The sequence below is a fragment of the Elephas maximus genome, chromosome 11 (genome assembly GCF_024166365.1).
Source record: "Elephas maximus indicus isolate mEleMax1 chromosome 11, mEleMax1 primary haplotype, whole genome shotgun sequence".
Classification (NCBI taxonomy): domain Eukaryota; kingdom Metazoa; phylum Chordata; class Mammalia; order Proboscidea; family Elephantidae; genus Elephas; species Elephas maximus.
Window position 1 is genome coordinate 88,606,833 of NC_064829.1, and position 18,803 is coordinate 88,625,635.

An 18,803-nucleotide genomic window follows, 5' to 3' on the forward strand; every position below is an offset into this window, starting at 1 on the left:
CCTTCTTAGAGATGCCCCTAGTCATGGGAAGATTAATGAGAAGGCTGACAGAGGGAGAAAGCCTTACCCTGGAGCTGACACCCTGGATTTGGACTTCCAGCCTACTTTACTGTGAGGAAATAAATTTCTCCTTTTAAAGCCATCCACTTGTGGTATTTCTGTTATAGCAGCACTAGATGACTAAGACAATGACTAAGAAGTGAATATATAAATATATATATACTAAAAAAACCCAAACAAACCCACTGCCATCCAGTTGATTCTGATTCACAGCTACCCTATGGGACAGAGTAGAACTGACCCATAGGGTTTCCAAGACTATAAATCTTTATGGAAGCAGACTGCCACATCTTTCTCCCATGGAGCAGCTAGTGGGTTTGAACTACCAATCTTTCAGTTAGCAGCTGAACGCTTTAAACACTGTGCCACCAAAACCTGTTGTCATCAAGTCAATTCCAACTCATAGCAACACTAGGACAGAGTAGAACTTCCCCGTAGGGTTTCCAAGGCTGTAGTTTTTATAAGAGCAGACTGCCACATCTTTCTCCCGAGGAGTGGCTGAATTGTTGGCCTTTTTGGTTAGCAGCTGAGTATTTAATCACTGCACCCCCAGGACTCTTTACTGCATCACCAGAGATTCTAAATATATAGAGAGATTTATTTCAAGGAGATGGCTGATGCAATTGTGGAGGCTAGCAAGTTCCACTTCCATGGGTCGGGTGGTGGCTGGATGCTTCTCCAGACTCACTTGGTTGCAGGGGCTGATGAACCCAAAACCTGCAGGTCAGGTGGCAGGCTGCTGGCTTACATCCCAGAACAGGTGGTCAGAGGATGATGAGGCAGGTAACAGCATCAACAGAGAGTGAGATTTGCCAGAATATCCATATATATTGGATGCAGGCCACACCTGCAAGAAAACTCCCCTTTCAACAGATGGGCTACTCATGTCAGATCATAAAATGGAGGATGGTTACACAGTATCTGCTAAACAACTGAGAATCGTGGCCTAGCCAAGTTGACACATAACTTTAACCATCACATTATCTTAAAACATGGGGTAAGAATTATTATACCAAACAATGTTTCTCACTGGGTTAGACGTATTCACTGCCTATACAGGCAGAAGAGATGTTTTTTGTGGGAACAAGTGGCATAGCTCTACCTTTGTCCACCTGCTTCAGGGGGCACAACATTCCTTTCTCTATTGCCATCACATCCCTGTCTTCTGTCCCTCACTCAACATACTGAAACTCACAAGACTGAGAATTCAGGCTACGGTCATTTGAACAAGAATAAGATACTGTTTATTTCCAGCAACCGTGGACGTATAAATTTTGTCTGAATGACTCTAGAATGAAATGTTCATTGGAATCGGTATCATTGGGAGAATAATATTTAGTGTCTGGGAGCCTGGTGAGCTTCAGAGAGTCTGAAATGATGTCTCTAAAAACGTGATCAATTGCAGGCAACACTCCCCCCAAATCGGCATGCTGCCCTTTAAGAAGGAGTGAAGTGCCTCGCTTGTCTTTTGAGGCTGGAGCAGTCGTTTACAAGCGCCCCCTCCCAGCCTATTAGCCTTTATTCCTAGATTTACAGATTGAGGATTTATTACGCCCGAAAAAAAAAAAAAAAAAAGGTTTTTTTTTACTTTACAGATGGTGGTACTACCCAGGCTGCTCTGTGCCTATAGCAACACTGAACTAACTGAAGCGCAGGGCATAGTCATTTCTGCGCACGCGCAGCTCGTGGGGCGGGACTTCCGGAGTCTTTCGCATGCTGGATGGTTTACCCGCTGTTAGGCGCATTAATGGGGCCAGTGCTTCGGAACGTTGCATGGGCACCGAGGTCACGGGACCGAATAGTGACAAGAGGAGTCTTTGTCCCCACTACACAGAGGGATGTGTCCCGCGCCCGGACGGGAAGAGTGCCGCGCACGGGACCCCGCTTGATGACCAGAGTTCTCGGCCGGTCTCCGCCCACAAGCTCCATGGCAGCAGTCGAGCTGAAAGACACGGCTAAGGTGAGTGAGCGTCCTCTAGCCCTCGCCGTAATCCTTACCGTATCTCCCGATTCTCGAGTCCCGAGTGGGGCGCCTGCTCAGGCCCCTGCAGCACAGGCTCTGGTCCTGAACAAGGGGACGCTTGTGGTGGCGACCCCGTTTCTTGAGAACCAGTGTAACAAGGGACGGGGGAGAGCCCTCAGCAGAGTGACCGGCAGGGGGTAAGGGCCCAGTGGAGGTGCCACTGAGCTGGAGCAAAAGGAAAACCTGGGGTTTGTCATGTGTCTGCAGGGAAGAGAGTGTTAGGAATCGGGCATGGACGGCAGGCTGGGGAGCTGTGCCTTCATTCTCAAGACGCTGGCAGCCATGGAGGGTTGTGAACAAGAGGGAGATGGTTAAAAAGCCGCTCAGAAGAAAAAGAAACTGAAAGGGGAGTGATGACAGGACCAGGAAGGTCCCGCAGATGTTAGGAACAGCACTGTTCACTAAAGACCAGAGATAAAACAATGAAGTTCACCTGGCTCCAGGGCTGGTCAGAGCCGAAAGGAGGACAGAGCCCTTTGTAGCCTGCCTGTTACAACTCCCTCTTCTCAGCAGTTTCCTGTGGCTTTAGAAGCGCTTATGGGCCCTATACAGGTAAGAGGAGGGTGGCCCAGGTCTTCGCTGATCCTAGCCCCACCCATCAGTTTTTTTGGTTTATGATGTCGTTGGTCTCTTCACCAGCCGCTGTTTTTAGCCCCTGAGCCTAAGGACCCTGAACACACCCCAAGCTTAGGTACTAAGTTCATTCCACGGGTGCTATGGAGTGGTTCCTGTTGTTGGTAACCAAGGGAATGAGATCTGGAAAGTTGTCCCAGGCTAGGTACCAGTGTGTGCAAATGCTTGGAGGCAAGACTGAACTTGGAGTGCTCAGTGACCCCGGTTCTTCATTCTTACTCATGGGAACAGGCAGCAGGGGATAGGAGTTAGGCTTATAATGGCTTCCTGAGAAGTTGAGTATCTATTCTGGAGGTGAGGGAAGAAGTGGGAGTTTTGGAGTAGATGAAGGAGATGATCTGACACAGGTCTCCTCAGACTCCCTGTGGCTGCAGCATGGAGACCAGACTGTGGGTGCGAGGGTGTTCTGAGTGTGTTTCATTTCAACTCAGCTGTTACCCCAAGGGTTGGGGGATAGGGAGCCATCTTTCGCAGCCCAGGTTATGTATATTGCCCTAGATGGAAAGTCACACTTCAACCACAAGACAGAAAAGCAGAAACAAAGAACTTTATTACTCAATAGGTCTCAGGGAGTACACAGCAAGCCCATAGGCCATGGTACACGTGGAGATGTCATGGGTAGAGAGAGAGAGTACAGACCTGGGGCACAGCGTTTATTAGGGTTTGAGGGTGTGGCTAGGGAATTTTCGTGGGATAAGTGATGATTGGTCCTTTTGAAACTAAAGAGTGTAAGGGAGAGTGGCTGTGGAAACTAAGTGGGACAGCTCTAGGGTGCTGAGACGTGGAAAACCTGGGTGTTTTCAGTAGCATGGTTATCTGGGCCAAGTAGCTGCAGCAAGATGTGGTGTGCCAGCTAATGGGGTAAGGAGGGGGCTCAATATGGATGCAGAAGCATCATCTAAAATGGAGGCTGGCAGATGTTAAATACATCTTGTGATGCAGAGGCGTCATTCGATGGAAGAAAAATAACGTGTATGGCTTGGGTGGCAGAAATGTTAAATGACATGGCGAAGGAGCATTACAGCCAAGAAAACACACATTTGATGACAGCTGGAATAAGCATGAGTGCAATCTAAAGCTTGGAAACCCATGTGGAGCCATTGACCCCATGTGGAGGGATCCGACCAGGAGAACAAGTCATCAATTTTAGGAGAAGCAGGTATCTGTCGGAAGACTTTGGTTGTATTATGAAGTATCTCAACATCTTGGGCCATTTATTGTATTTGGCCTGTACCTGCCCTGAGTGGCTAATGTACATAAAGCAAGTGGCTTCTGGCAGAGCACAGACTCCTCCCTTGTGAGCCAGTAGGTAGTCTAAAGCTAGTCAATTGTCTAACACTTTCTGGGCCAGAGATTCATGCTATTTGTGCATGAGGGAGAAGGTATCGCGAAGATGCTGAATATGTTAGGACAGAAAACAATTGCATATTGGCCTCAATTGCTTACTTTTGGGTGACCAGGGCAGCTGTACTGGCACCTAGTCCAGTCAGGCCGAGCAGAACCGAGATGTCTAGAATGATGGGTATAAATATGGCCCTCTTGAATCGGGTTGCAACTCAGTGGGCGTAATTCCTTGGGGATAGATTTGTAAAGGTAAGCCTAGGGAAACTATAGTTCATCATATGACTTTGTCTCGTGGCATCTTATGAGCTTGTTGGGGCAATGAAAACTGGATGAAGTGTTGCCCCTTTTGGGAAGGACTGTAGTACATACCTAATGCTGAGTTTTACATGATGAAGGTTGAAGGGTTTTCAGCCAGGAGACCAAGGAGTTTGACCCATTCATTATCAATCTGCACTATGTGTCTTCCTGTAGTGCGGTTATGGGGAAATGGGGGCTAGGAGGCATTTAAGCCAGGGCAGATTAGCCACAAAGTGCTTGCAGCAGACACTCCAAACCGACCTGGGGTTGAACAATTGGAATCTGTAATGGGTGCAGTGTTTACTAATAGAGAAGCCAGAGGCCCTTTAATCTATTGAATCTCTCTGTAGCTGAGATTATCAGTGGGATAATATTGGGGGGCTGGGTTGAACTGAGAGGTGGCCAGGTGACAAACCCAGCAGTTCCTTGTTGAAGATAAAAGGTACCCCATTCTGCGCATCATACAGACAGGTTAGAGGTATGGATGAAAATGGGAGGTGGCAAATTAGGGGATGTTAAAGTTTTGAGATATGGGAAAGGTGGGGAGGTATCATGCCCAATGGTGAACACAACATACGCGTAGGCCTCGATACAAGTAGGGAGGTTGAGGGTAGAGAGAAAAAGCAAGCCTGAGGCACAGCCTTTATTAGAGTTTGACAGTGGGGTGAGGGGATTGTTTTGGGTGCGTAATCATTGGTCCTTTTGAAACTATTGTTGTTAGGTGGCGTCAAGTCAGTTCTGACTCATAGTGACGCTATGTACCACAAAACAAACCAGTGCCTGGTCCTGTGCCATGCTCACAATCGTTGTTATGCTTGAGTCCATTATTGCAGCCACTGTGTCAGTCCATCTTGTTGAGGGTCTTCCTCTTTTCTGCTGACTCTGTACTTTACCAAGTGTGATGTCCTTCTCCAGGGACTGATCCTTCATGACAACATGTCCAAGAACAGGAATTAAAGGAAAGTGGTTATGAAAAATATGTTAAGTGGGGTAATTGAGAAATGGAAAACTTGGTTGTTTTTGGTAGCACGGTTATCTGGGGCAGGAAGCTGCAGCAGGGTGTGGTGCATCAGGTAACAGGGTGAGAACAGGCCTCAACAGAGATTCCAAGGCATCATCTAAAATGGAGGCTTGCTAATATAATTATGGGGGGCGGGGGAGCAGGAACACCAGTTAGGTGTCAACTGCATTAATCAAGGTGGCTGGACGGTTTTGGTGGCTAAGATGCGGGAGGAATAGTTGGATTCTGTATCTGTCTATTAAGTAGATCTGTCTGGCTTTTTTGATTTTGATTGTGACAGAGAGAAAGGTAGGAGTCAGGGATAAACTCAAGGTTTTTATTTTCAGCAAAATGATGGAGGCAGCATCAACGGAGATGGAGAAATATGATGAGCTGCAATGAAAAGTGGGCTCATGGAGGGCTATAGCACTCAGGAATTAATTGACATTACCTAGTGGTGTTTGGGAAACTCTGGTGGTGTAGTGGTTAAGTGCTACAGCAACTAACCAAGAGGTCAGCGGTTTAGATCCACCAGGCGCTCCTTGGAAACTCTATGGGGCGGTTCTACTCTCTCCTATAGGGTCGCTATGAATCGGAATAGATTTGACAGCAGTGGGTTTTTTTTTTTTTTTGGTTTAGTGGTGTTTTGGAGCCCTGGTGGTGTAGTGGTTAAGCCTTTGGTTGCTAACCAAAAGGTTGGCAGTTCAAATCCACCAGCTGCTCTTTGGAAGCCCTATGGGACAGGTATACTCTGTCCTGTAGGGTCACTGTGAGTTGGAATTGATGACGGCAACAGGTTTTTAGTGGTGTTTTACAAGCTTTTATTTACTTTCATAATGCTTAGGATGCAGATGAATGGGGTAAGGTTCATCATGTGGTCGATCTCTGTCTTAGTTATCTAGTGCTGCTATAACAGAAATACCACAAGTGGATGGCTTCAACAAAGAGAAGTTTATTTTCTCACAGTAAGGTGTGCTAAAAGTCCAAATTCAGGGTGTCAGCTTCAGGGGAAGGCTTTCTTTCACTGTCAGCCTTCTCATCAATCTTCCCCTGGTCGAGGAGCTTTTCTGGTGCAGAGACCCTGGGTCCAAAGGATGCGTTCTGCTCCTGGCACTGCTTTCTTGGTGGTATGAGGTCCCCCATCTCTCTGCTTGCTTCTGTCTTTTATATCTCAAGAGATTGCTTCAAAACACAATCTAATCCTGTAGGTTGAGTCCTGCCTAACTAACACAACTGCCACCCATCCTCCCTCATTAACATTGTAGAGGCAGGATTTACAACATATAGGAAAATCACACAGTACCGGAAATCACGGCCCAGCCAAATTGATACACACATTTCTGGGGGGACATAATTCATTCCATGACAGTCTCCCTCAGAGCCCATCCCTAGGTGTGAGACAGGAAACCTTTTCTGCACACGTAAGCCTCCAAGTTTATGTTGCAGGTGAAAGATTGTGATGCAAAGGGCCTAGGAGTTTTATACGTCTGAGTGCATGGGAAAAGGGTTAAGAGGAAGGGGCCTTTATTCAGCTGCACCTGGCCTGACCATCCTATTGCCAACTTGTTGAAATTCAGACGGCATAGTAGGCCTGCACCATGGATGCATGACTAGAAAGAACGTTTCTTCCCCTCTTCTAGCTGTAAGACTAACTGTGTAAACCTTCATTTTCTAGTTAATGATATAGGGGATTAAAAGTCAGCAGGAAAAACTACCTCCCCAGGGGTGCATACTTTAGTACAATTAAGTGGAGTAGTCATGGAGATGGTGGGAAGCTAATCTCATGCTGGAAAGCAGTCACCTTCCTTTAGTCCACCCCCTCAATTGCAGCATCTCCTGATACTTCTAATTTATCTGGGTATCATATGTCCAGCGGCCTCCTCGTGTGCAGAGGCATAGATTATTGCCTGTGCTTTTCTGTACTAGCTTGATAGCTGCTTGGCTAGCACAGCAGCATCCAAGGAGATTAAATATTTGAATATTCCAATTAGCAGTAGTACCCTAACAGGACGATCAAAGCCTGTTTGGAGAATAGACTGTAATCATGCATGCCATTCAGGTGGTAGCCAGCTGAGCAGGTCCTGGAAAGAATTATCTAGGTGTACATATGCAGCTTGGGCTGCTCGCCTGGCCAGGACTAGAGCCTCAACTGCCTCTCAGTGTGCTTTATGGTAGCTGTTTATAGAAACATAACACTGTGACCCTGCTAGAGGACAGATGCCTTCCTGAGAGACTAGTAGATAGTCTAAGGCCAGCTGATTCTGGAGGGAGAGTATATCTGTGCCATTTCTCTGTTTAGCTTCTCTAGTGCTCCTCCGAGCTTATTGATGACGTCTTTTGGTTTTAATGCAGCCTATTCTAGAACCATTTAAAGGCGGATGGTATACCTCTATACACAGGTGACGACATCGCTGGTTACAAGTTGAATGATTCTCAGTAGAAAACCCTAAGAGTGTCCCCATTGTGGGAGTTTTTTTCCAGTTTCCATTGAGGGCTGTATCTAAATGGACTAAAGTTTGTTCTCTTGTCTCAGTTTGATCTGCTTCTTGGCACCGATTCCAGAATCAGCCTGCAGGGAGTTGAGAATGCAAAGTCCAGGCAGGGACTGCATAATAAACAAAGCAGCTGCCTGTCTATCTGGCTGGCAACGTTTTGTATGCTGTATACACACACAAAATATTTTCCCTGTTAAGTGTATATGGGCTGTTGTGTGTTTTCTCTAAATAAGTAGCCTTAAATATTGGCCCACGGATGGGGAATAAGCTTCTTTGGCGTGGCCAGTCACAGTCCAGTTTGACCAGCAAGCTCCCACATCTCGCCTCTAGTAATCATAAAGTGTTACATTTTAAAATTGTTTTTAACATTACAGGCTGTGGACTGTAAGATCAGAAAAAAAAAATCACAAAATTAGCAAATGGGGGTTTGCCAGAACAGAAAGTGAAGTTCTTAAACCAATAACCTGCCTCCCACTGAGTTATCATGCAAGAGCTATAGTCTACAGGCTTGCCATGTCCATCAGTCTCATTTCAGGTGAAGCAAAAGTATCCTGTCGGGGTGACTACTTCATAGGACAGGTTTCTGAATACCTTAGGTGGTGTGTCACAATCCGAAGAGGAGCAGGTCCAGCAATGTTCAGTAATGTGATATTATTGAGAATATCAGGAGTCTTGTTTTGGCCATGTTATGAGTCTGAAATATTTCAGAGAAGAAGTGAGTGGAAGTGTCAGGTGGTGTAAAAATTGTGGTGCAGCATCAAACCTCCTCTGACTTCACAAGGGGGAGGAAAGAGAATCAAGGTCATCAGCCCAAGGCTGATTCTCATGAGGTAGAAGTCAAACATGCCTCCATTTTCCAACCTTTTTTACCAATTCTGACACCAGCCCTTCCTCCCATGGCACTCTGTACTCCTCTGCTGAGTCTGATAATTTGTTGCAGTAGCCACACAGAACTCACATAACCATACTCATGATTACAGGGTTTATTAGGTAAGTAACAGGTTACAATTTAGGATCAGGAATGACTCAGGATACAGTTCTTTGAGGACAGCTTCTTGGCCGTGCCTACAGGCAAGCCACTTCCTTGGCCCCTCAGCTCGGCCTCTGCTCTGCTCAGACAAGTCTTACAAAGCTCTTCAGCTCTGCCACTAAGTGCCCAGAGGCACCCCACTTCGTCAGTAAGCCTCCTGCCCGAAGGCACTCAGCTCTTTTCTCTGTGGATCAGCACGCCCACTGTAGCTGCCTCATTCCATGGCCTGGGAAGCCCACCACGCCATCTTGTGCTGGTCTCTTGGTTCTGCTGCTGTTATTTCTCTGCTGCACTTGGCGCTGTTTCTTGCTGTCTCAAGTATTACACCTTTCTTTCTCCTGGGTCTAGGAGGTTCTCAGCACAGTGACCCTGGGTCAAAAGCTTCTGGCTCTTCTTTCTCGATGTTAGTGAGATCTCCTCTCTGTGCCTCTGGGATGGCTCATTTTAAGCCTGGCAAGATGGCAAAACTAACCAATCCCCTCATTAGGGTTCCATACACCTTATTTCCCTGGTCCCACCAATCATTTTGTGGGAGTCACAAGACCATGAATGGCTGGAAGGGCCATATTAAGTAATTCACTGCACTGCAAGTGGGCTTTTGGATGTACAGCTCTTAAATTCTGGGGAGAGGTTCAGGATGAAGACATCTTCAACGATAGTGGCCAGTGGGTGGATCAGGAAGGAGCAGTGCATCACATTAAGTATAGGGAAGCTTGGTCATCATGGTAATGCTAATATCAAGCTAGGAAGGGGGAAGGTAGGGACCGAGGATCGGGTCTCTTGCTTGTGCATATGGTTGGGGCGATGGACAGTCAACAACACACGGTGAGGGAGAGAGGTGACCATGGGAAGAGTGTGGGAGAGAGGATGATCACGCAGGTGACCAAGGTTTCTGAGGGATGAGTGGACATGAACATATTCACCATCCTGTTGACTCACCTGGATTTTGCCATGACCCTTGGTAGGGTCTGGGGTGTTTCAGTCAGGCTGGTAGATAAGCTCAGAGGCACAGGAATTTCTGGGAAAGTCACTGGGCTTAGGGTAGAGGGCCACTGGGGCCTGGTTTTGCAGGAGCCTTAGGTGGAGAAAGGAAGGCTGTAATTGGTGCAGGGCAGCAAGTGCAGCACAAGGGGAGGAGGCTGCAGGTGGTTCTGGTTGACTGAGGTTAAAATCAGGAGTAGAGTCAGGCAGGAAGGCCTTCACAGCAGGTTCAGGGCTGCCCCTGACACTGGAGGCCAGTGGAGGTCTGGGGTAGATCTGAATCCTGTTTGAATTTCCCAAACACTCTCTGGATGCACATTATAATGTGGGGAAGCCAGAGAGATGCTGTGGAGTGGGGCAGGGAGGGGAGGAGGCTGTGGGAGTGCAGAGTGGGAGAGAGGGTGGGACCAAGTGGTGTGCACATGGAGATGGCCCCAGGGCCACATGCTGGGGACCTAAGGGTGAGAGGTAAGCCCATATTTATTTGTATCTGGGAGGCATAATCTGGGGGACCCCAGGGAACTGCTTGTCAAGAGGATGCTCATGCGGCCCTGCATATCAGACCCAGAGCTTATCTCATCTGTCTACCCACCTGCTTTTTGGTGCTGTGGGCTGACACAGAAATCTGTGGGACCATGTGGGGGTGCAGGCATTATTGGCACCAGCACCTGGTGTCTTCTTTCATATAGGTGCTATGGAGGACGGTGAGCGGGAGGAGGGGTGGGATGTGGGAGAACAAACTTGGAGACCTAACAGAAAAGCTAATCATGGAATGAACTGTTGTCCCCATTATGGCAGGGCTCTGTGTCCTTTGAGGATGTGGCCATTAACTTCTCCCAAGATGAGTGGAGACTCCTTGATGAGGCTCAGAGAATACTGTACAGCGATGTAATGTTGGAGATCTTTGCAATCATAGCCTCTCTGGGTAAGACCTTCACACCCACTCCAGTGTCCTGAGCTGGTCTTTGTCCAGCCCCTTTTCCCCAGACACAGCTTTGTCCTTCCAAAGCCAGACTTTGAGCTCTGCTACCTTTCCTATTCTCTTGATACATATGCTATGGGGTCAGGGCTGAGCTGTATGAGCTGCCCTGAGCAATGCATTCACTCCCTGAGCAGCCCCACCACCTACTGCCCAAGTGTGCAGGGAAGAGTCTGGGAGTCAGGAATCTTCCATTCAGCCCAGTGGATTGCACCCTGCTTATCCTCTCCCTGACTTGGTGAAGTGTCCACATTCACACCACCTCTGTGCCCTAGGCTCTGCCTGTACCTCTAGCTGATGTTTTCTTTTGCCTGCCTATGCCAGGAATTGCAGGCATTGTTATGGTTACTACTGATGTGCCCCTAGGGCAGTACTTGAAAGACCCTCTTTCAAGATTTTTATGTAATAATTTTTCTTTTCTCTTTGTCTTTTGTGGCTGCCTTGCTCTAGGCCCATGCTGGCCACTCCCCTGTCCTGTCTTTCCCTTAGGGCTTGCGTCATGCAGGTCTCATCATACAGATGGATTTCAAAGAGAGCGCTGATTTTCTCCCAGAGTAGGCATGGCAAGATGGTCTTAGATGGCCCTGTTCAGCCACAGCTGGGGGAGGGCAGATATTAGGGCTGTGTTCAAATTATGCCAGAAACCTGTCTTATAACCACCACTATTTTGTTTTAACTGCCAGTGGCCACATCTCATTTCTGTCTTTTCTTCCCCATACTTGACGGTTTACTGACTTCAGTTCAACGTGACTTCTGGCCCCTGACTACCCCAACCATTCTGTCATTCACATGTCACCTGATCCTCTCCACTGCTGTCTCTGTGACATTCCCCAACATTGGCCCACACATAATGTGTTGTGAGGTGTCCACATATCCTTAAGCAGTCCTTGAACACAAGCTACTTGGTTCCAGTTTCTTTGAGCACAGCTAACTCTGCACATCATGTGTGGGTCACCAACCGATAAATTCCTGCTGAAGCCTCATGGCAGAAAAGTGAGAAACCCTACCCCTTCTTCCTGTGCTGCACCCTGTCCTCTTGTCCTTCCACTGGTGAGGACTGCCCCATTCTGTGATAAACTCTAGTACCGGAAGGAGCCCCTTCCTTAGCCTCTCCACAGGTCCGTCTCCCCAGAATAGTCCCATGGATTCATTCCTTGACATCTAACACACATTTGTATTTATTCTTTAAATATTTAACGCAGCATTTTCGAAGTCAGGGTTTTTCACTTGTAAAATTTAGTGGCACCGATTACGTTAATCATGTGGTACAACCATGATCAATAGTCATTGCCCTGTCACACAATTTTAATGAGACTTTCTCCCACAATTGGAAACATGTTTTAAGGCATTTTTCTGTTTTCAGGTTATTGCCATGGAACAGAGGAGGAGGAGGAGTCTTCTGAGCAGAGTGTCTCTGTAGATGGAGTGTCGCAGGGCAGCACTCCACAGGCCAGTCCATGCACCCAGAAGACTAACCCTTGTGAGAAGTGTGTTTCAGTCTTGAACAACATTTTCCATCTCTCCAAGCAAAAAGCAAGTTCTGGACAGAAAGCATACTTGGGTGGGGCATGTATGAGAGCCTTCTGGCTCAGTACAAACCTTCCCCAGCACCAGAAGCATCACAGTGGAGACAAATCCTTTAGGAGGGATGTGGATGGGGCCTTGTTTGTGAAGAGCTGCAAATTCCAAGTGTCCAGGCAGCCCATCACCTGTATGGAGCCTGGGAAGGACTCCCTGTTACCCTCGAAACTTCTCCAGCACCAGACCACACCCAACAGTGAAAAGCCCCTAATCAGGCTTGAATATGGGGAGTCCTTTCAGAGTAGAAGGTGTCATTACAAGTATGAACGTGGGAAAGATGTTAGACACAGTCACACAGTTGATGATCATCAGAGCGTCTGCATTGGAGAGGGGCTTTGTGAGAGTAGCAAATGTGGGAAAGCCATCAGTTGCAATTACAGACTTGTTCAGGAGTGTGGAATTCACACTGAAGAAAGGTTGTATGAGTGCGGTGAATGTGGGAAAATTTTTAGACAGTTTTCCAGCCTTATTAATCACCGGCAGATTCACACAGATAGAAGGCCTTATGGATGCAGCCAGTGTGGAAAATTCTTTACCCACAAGTCCATCTTCATAAAGCGCCAGGAAGTCCACACTGGAAAAAGGCCTTATGAGTGCAGTGAATGTGGGAAATGCTTTAGTCATAGGCCTAACTTTATTGTACACAAGAGAATTCACACTGGAGAAAGGCCTTTTGAGTGCAGTGAATGTGGGAAATGTTTTCGCCAAAACCGTCAACTTTCTGAACACAAAAAAATTCACACTGGAGAAAGGCCTTATGAATGTCGTGAATGCGGTAAGTCCTTTAGCAGAAATGGCAGCCTTACGAGACATAGGCAAGTTCACATTGGAGTTAGGCCTTATGGGTGTGGTGAATGTGGGAAATCCTTTCGCCAAAGGTATATTCTTATTCAACACCAGAGAATTCACACAGGATCACATCCTTATGAATGTGGAGAGTGTGGGAGATCATTGCGTGATCCTTCCAGCCTCATTCGACATCAAAGAATCCACAGTGGAGAAAGGCCTTATGAGTGCAGTGAATGTGGAAAGTTATTTAGGAATAACTCCCATCTTATTGCACACAAGAGAATTCATACTGGAGAAAAGCCTTATGAGTGTAGTGAATGTGGGAAGTCCTTTAGCCGAAGCTACACCCTTATTCAACACCAGAGAATTCACAGAAGAACAAGTCCTTATGAGTGTGGAGAATGTGGGAAATCATTGTGCAATCACTCCAGCCTTGTTCAACATCAAAGAGTGCACACTGGAGAAAGGCCTTATGAGTGCAATGAATGTGGGAAACTCCTTAGCAGTAGTTCCACCCTCATTCAACACCATAGAGTCCACACTGGAGAAAGGCCATTTAAGTGCAATGAATGTGGGAAGTCCTTTGGCTGTAGCTCCACACTTAGTAAACATCGGAGAGTGCATACTGGAGAAAGGCCTTATGAGTGCAGCGAATGTGGCAAGCTGTTTAGGGACAGATCCCACCTTAGACTACACAAGAGAATTCACACCGGAGAAAAACCTTATGAATGCAATCAATGTGGGAAATCCTTTACTCGAAGCTCCACCCTTTCTGAACACCAGAGAATCCACACAGGAGAAAGCCCTTATGAGTGCACAGAATGTGGGAAGTTGTTTAGGAATAGATCCTACCTTGTTGTACACAAGAGAATTCACACTGGAGAAAGGCCTTACGAGTGCAGTGAATGTGGGAAATCCTTTTTCAGTAGCTCCAGCCTTAGTATACACAAGAGAACTCACACTGGAGAAAGACCTTATAAGTGCAGTGAATGTGGAAAAGCCTTTAGTCGAAGCTGCAGCCTTACTCAACACCAGAGAATTCACAAAGGAGCAAATCATTATGCCTGTGGCAAATGTGGGAAATCATTTAACAATCATTCCAGCCTGATTAATCATCAGAGGGTCCACACTGGAGAAAAGCCTTATGAGTGCAATGAATGTGGAAAGTTGTTTAGGAATACCTCTCATCTTACTGTACACAAGAGAATTCACAGTGGAGAAAAGCCTTATGAGTGCCATGAATGTGGGACATGTTTTCGCCAAAAGTGTAAACTTATGAAACACAGTAAAATTCACACTGGGGCAAACATTTAAGAGTGCAGTGAATGTGGAAGGTGGTTTAGCAGTATCTCCCACTTTACTGTACACAGTGAGATGTGTGTATACACACACACACACAATTTCCTATTTACAAGATTTAACAAGATCATTAAAATATTATAAACAGTGTATATTTAAATTGTACAAACTGATAAATTTTGACAGGTGCGTACCATCTGCACAAAACCACAAGCGTAGGATAATGAACGTAGCAATCAGTGTCAAACATTCCTTCAAGCTAGTGTTTAATGCTGCCCTCCTGGAGCTCATTTTCCACGTCACTGCAGACAACCACATTTTTGATATTTGTTACTATAGGCTCATTTGCATTTTCTAGAATTTTGTATAAATGAAATCCTGTAGTAGATACTCCTTTTGTGTGTCTTTCAGCAAAATTATTTGAGAATTATTTATGTAGGAAAATACCAATAGTTCATTGCTTCTCATTTATGGAGGAGTAGTCTATAAGGTCGCTATGAATCAGAATTAACTCACTGGTGACAAGTTGTTTGGTTGGGTTATTGTTGGGATACACCATGATTGTTTTATTTATTCAGCTTTTGATGGCTCTGTTGTTTGGGGCTTTTAAAAATCAAGCTGCTATGAACATTCAAGTATGATACTTTGTATATATGGACGTATTCTGTCATTTCTCCTGAGCATATAACTACTAGTGGAATGGCAGGGGCATATGGTAGATGTATATTTGACTTATTTTTGTTTTTTTTCAATTCCAACCTGTTTGCAGTGTGTTTGTACCATTTTACATTCCCAGCAGTAGTAAATGAGAGTTCCAGTTGATCCACATCCTGGCCAAAACATGATATGGTCAGTCTTTTTAACTTTAGATATTCTAATAAGTGTCTAGTGATACCTCCTTGTAACTTTTTTTTTGATTGTGCATTAGGTGAACGTTTACAGGTCAGGTTAATTTCTCATATAAAAATGTATACATGTTCTTATAATTTTTATTTGCATTTTCTTAATGAACAATGATTTGGAGTATCATTTCATGTGATTATTTGTCACCTATGTGTCTTTTCTGGGAAAGTGTCCATATTTTCTGCCCATTTTAAAATTAGATTTTTTGTTTTCTCATTAGTGAGTTTTGAAAGCTCATATTTTGGAGACAAGCCTTTTATCATATATGCAATTTACAAGTGTTTTCTCCCAGTCAATGACTTGTTTTACTTTTCATAATGTTGTCTTTCAAAGAGCAGATTTTTATTTTTAATGAAGTCCAGCTTGTCATCGTGATTCTTCATGGATTGTACTTTTTGTTTTACCCAAGAAGTTTTTGCAAAGTCCAAAGTTACAGTTTCCCCTATGTGTTTTACTAGGTATTTTATAGTTTTAAGCTTAAACTTAGATCTTTGAATCATTTTGAATTATTTTGTATGTGTGTAAAGGTCACACATGAGGTAAATGTTGAACTTTTTTAGATTTTTTTTTGGGGGGGGCATATGATTATTCAGTATTTCCAGCAGTATTTGTTGCAAAGTTTATCCTTTCTTTATTGAATTGCTTCAGTAAATTCCTTTATTTTGGTGAAATATTGATATATCACGTATTCATTGACCATATATATGTATGAATCTATTTCTGACCTTTTTTGATTCTTGAATACAAGTAATGTTGGCCACATAGAATTAATTGGGAAGTATCCTGTCCTCTCCAGATTTTTCAGAATATGTAACACAGATATTGTTAAAAATTATTTTTTGATGTTGTTCAAAAAATACACAGCAAAACATACACCCACTCAATAAATTCTACGTGTACATTCAGTGACATGGATTACATTCTTCAAGTTATGCAACCATTCTCACCCTCCTTTCCCAAATTGTTCCTCCTGCATTAACATTTACTCACTACTCACTAAGCTTCTTAGCCAACCTTTCAAGTTGCTGGTGTCAACTTGATGTCATAAAGATAGCTCTTTAAAACAGCATGGTACTCAAAGCAGTCATTCTTTACTAATTTAGCTAAATTATTGTTGGTTTAAAGACTTCAGGGGATATTTTTGGCTTAAGGTTTAAAGATTATCTTAGGGCAGTAGTTAATGGGGGGTTCATCCAGCCTCAGTGTCTCCAGAAAGTCTGGGTTCTGTGTGAATTTGAAATCCTGTTCAATGTTTTTCCCCTTTTATCATGATTCCTCTATAGAATTTTTGATCAAAATGTTGAAGTAATGATAGCCGGGCACTGTCCAGTTCTGGTCTCATGACAAAGGAGGCAATTGTTCATGGAGGCAATAAGCCACACTTCCCATTTCTTCCTTCTATTCATGACCCTCCTTCGCATGTTTGTCCAGATGAATAAAGACCAGTTAAGACCCCTGGCACTATGCAATGAAGTAAGAGAACAGAAACACAAAAAACAATATTACACTTCTTCACCAAGAAACCAAATCCCATTGGTTGTGTGAATGGTCCATCATTCATTCATTTAGGTCGTTTGCACCATACAAAAACCAAAACCAAAGCTGTTGCTGTTGAGTCAATTCTGACTCATAGCGACCCTATAGGACAGAGTAGAACTGCCCCATAGGGTTTCCAAAGAGCACCTGATGGGTTTGAAGTGCTGACCTTTTGGTTAGCAGCCATAGCTCTTAGCCGCTATGCCACCGGCGTTTCCATATGTACCATAACACCTTAAGTAATAACCCTTGAACCATAAACACATTAACATCCATTTAACATGAGAAAACAGGTTACTGGAAGAGGGGACATAGGTGTTTTACTTAGCACAAGAGATTGCTGTAAGATGAACGTAACACATTTTTGTTTTTTTCTTGCTCAAATTATAATTGTCTCCTACATAGTGATGTCATGGGCCCTGCCAACTTTGAAAAGGGAATCATTTTCCTCACTCAGATGGGAGCAGGGATACTGGGAAACTCGTCCCTCCCTTGTTTTTATAACTTCCTATTTTGAAGCCCACAGACCTGATTGTCAACCAACTGACTTTAGCCAACAACTTGGTTTTTTTCTCCAGAAGAATCCCTCAGACTGTAACAACTTTTGGATGGAAGTATTTCCAGGATGATGCTGGCTGTAAAGTGGTCTTCTGTTTTTACCAAGTGGCCACAGGGTTTTTGCTAAATACTACCTGTTTCCTCAGTGGTTTCCAGGCCATTAAGCTTTGCCTCAGTAGCTCAAGGAGGATGGCTCTCAGAATGAGATCCCCAAGGTGCATTGGTTTCTGCTGTTCCCTCCACTGGATCTTAAAATTTTAGTAAATGCCTCTATTCCAGTGACAGTGGTTGGTCCAAGGAATGCCCAAAACAAGACGAAAACATTATGGATACTGTTCTTTGCTCAGATAGGACAAGTTTATAATCTCACTACATGCAGTCATGTTCTCCTCCATTGATGTAATATGTTTGGGCCTCATGTTCTGGTTTAGTGGTTTCATGATCTTTGTCCTGCTGAGGCACAAGCATTGATTCCAACAGTTTTGCAGGAACAGCATTTTCCCTAGATCTTCCCACATGGTGCAAGTTCTTTTTATTACTCCAGTTGTGACTCCAAGACACTGGCTGGTGGATGTGTTTGTGTTTTTGGCTTTATGTTTCTCAACATTTGCCCCTTTTTGTTTATAACCAGTAACATCTGAATCTCACACCTCTGCTTTCTGGGCCAGAAAAAACATGCTTTCTTAACCTGATTAAACAACTGTAACTCTTCTGACTTCTATGGTTAGATCAACAACTGATTTTTTTTTTTTTTCAATTTAGGTGATTATTAGGTTCTCAGAATCCAGCTAAGAATCTGTGATACAGTGGTAAATAAAGAAAAAGTACTTTTTTCTAGAACTTATAATGTAACCAGAAAAATTAATTTACTACAAAATTTTATAGCCCAAGCCAAGCCCATTGCCATCGAGTCAGTTCCAACTCAGTGACCCTATAGGACAGGGTAGAACTGCCCATCTAGAGACTCCAAGTATGAAATCTTAACAGAACCTGACTCCGTTTCTTTCTCCCGCATACCAGCAGATTAGCAGCCAAGTGTTTTAGCCAGTGTGACAACAGGGCTTACACAATTATATAAAAAAAATTATATAGAGCTTACTTAATCTAATTATGGAGAGACATGCGAAACAGTGAAGAGACAATGGAGAAAGAACAATGGAGAGATGTGAAAATAAAGTATGGAAATTATTCCTCAAGTAAAAAAAAAATCATAAGCAGTACCATTATTGTTTTTCATGTAGTTACCTGGAAATTATTTTTGAAGTGTATTTAGATCAAGCAGTTTCAGGTAGGGA

The 18,803-nt window shown here is 44.5% G+C and overlaps 1 protein-coding gene across 1 annotated transcript; it reads left to right on the forward strand.

Moving 5' to 3' along the window:
- The first annotated feature begins 1,772 nt into the window (after positions 1 to 1,772).
- LOC126085050 (zinc finger protein 551-like) lies at positions 1,773 to 18,265 on the forward strand. The gene is made up of 3 exons (XM_049899997.1): positions 1,773 to 2,020; positions 10,662 to 10,788; positions 12,206 to 18,265. The coding sequence occupies exons 1-3, from the start codon at positions 1,781 to 1,783 to the stop codon at positions 14,524 to 14,526; spliced, it is 2,688 nt and encodes an 895-aa protein (XP_049755954.1). The 5' UTR covers positions 1,773 to 1,780; the 3' UTR covers positions 14,527 to 18,265.
- The last annotated feature ends 538 nt before the right edge of the window (positions 18,266 to 18,803 follow it).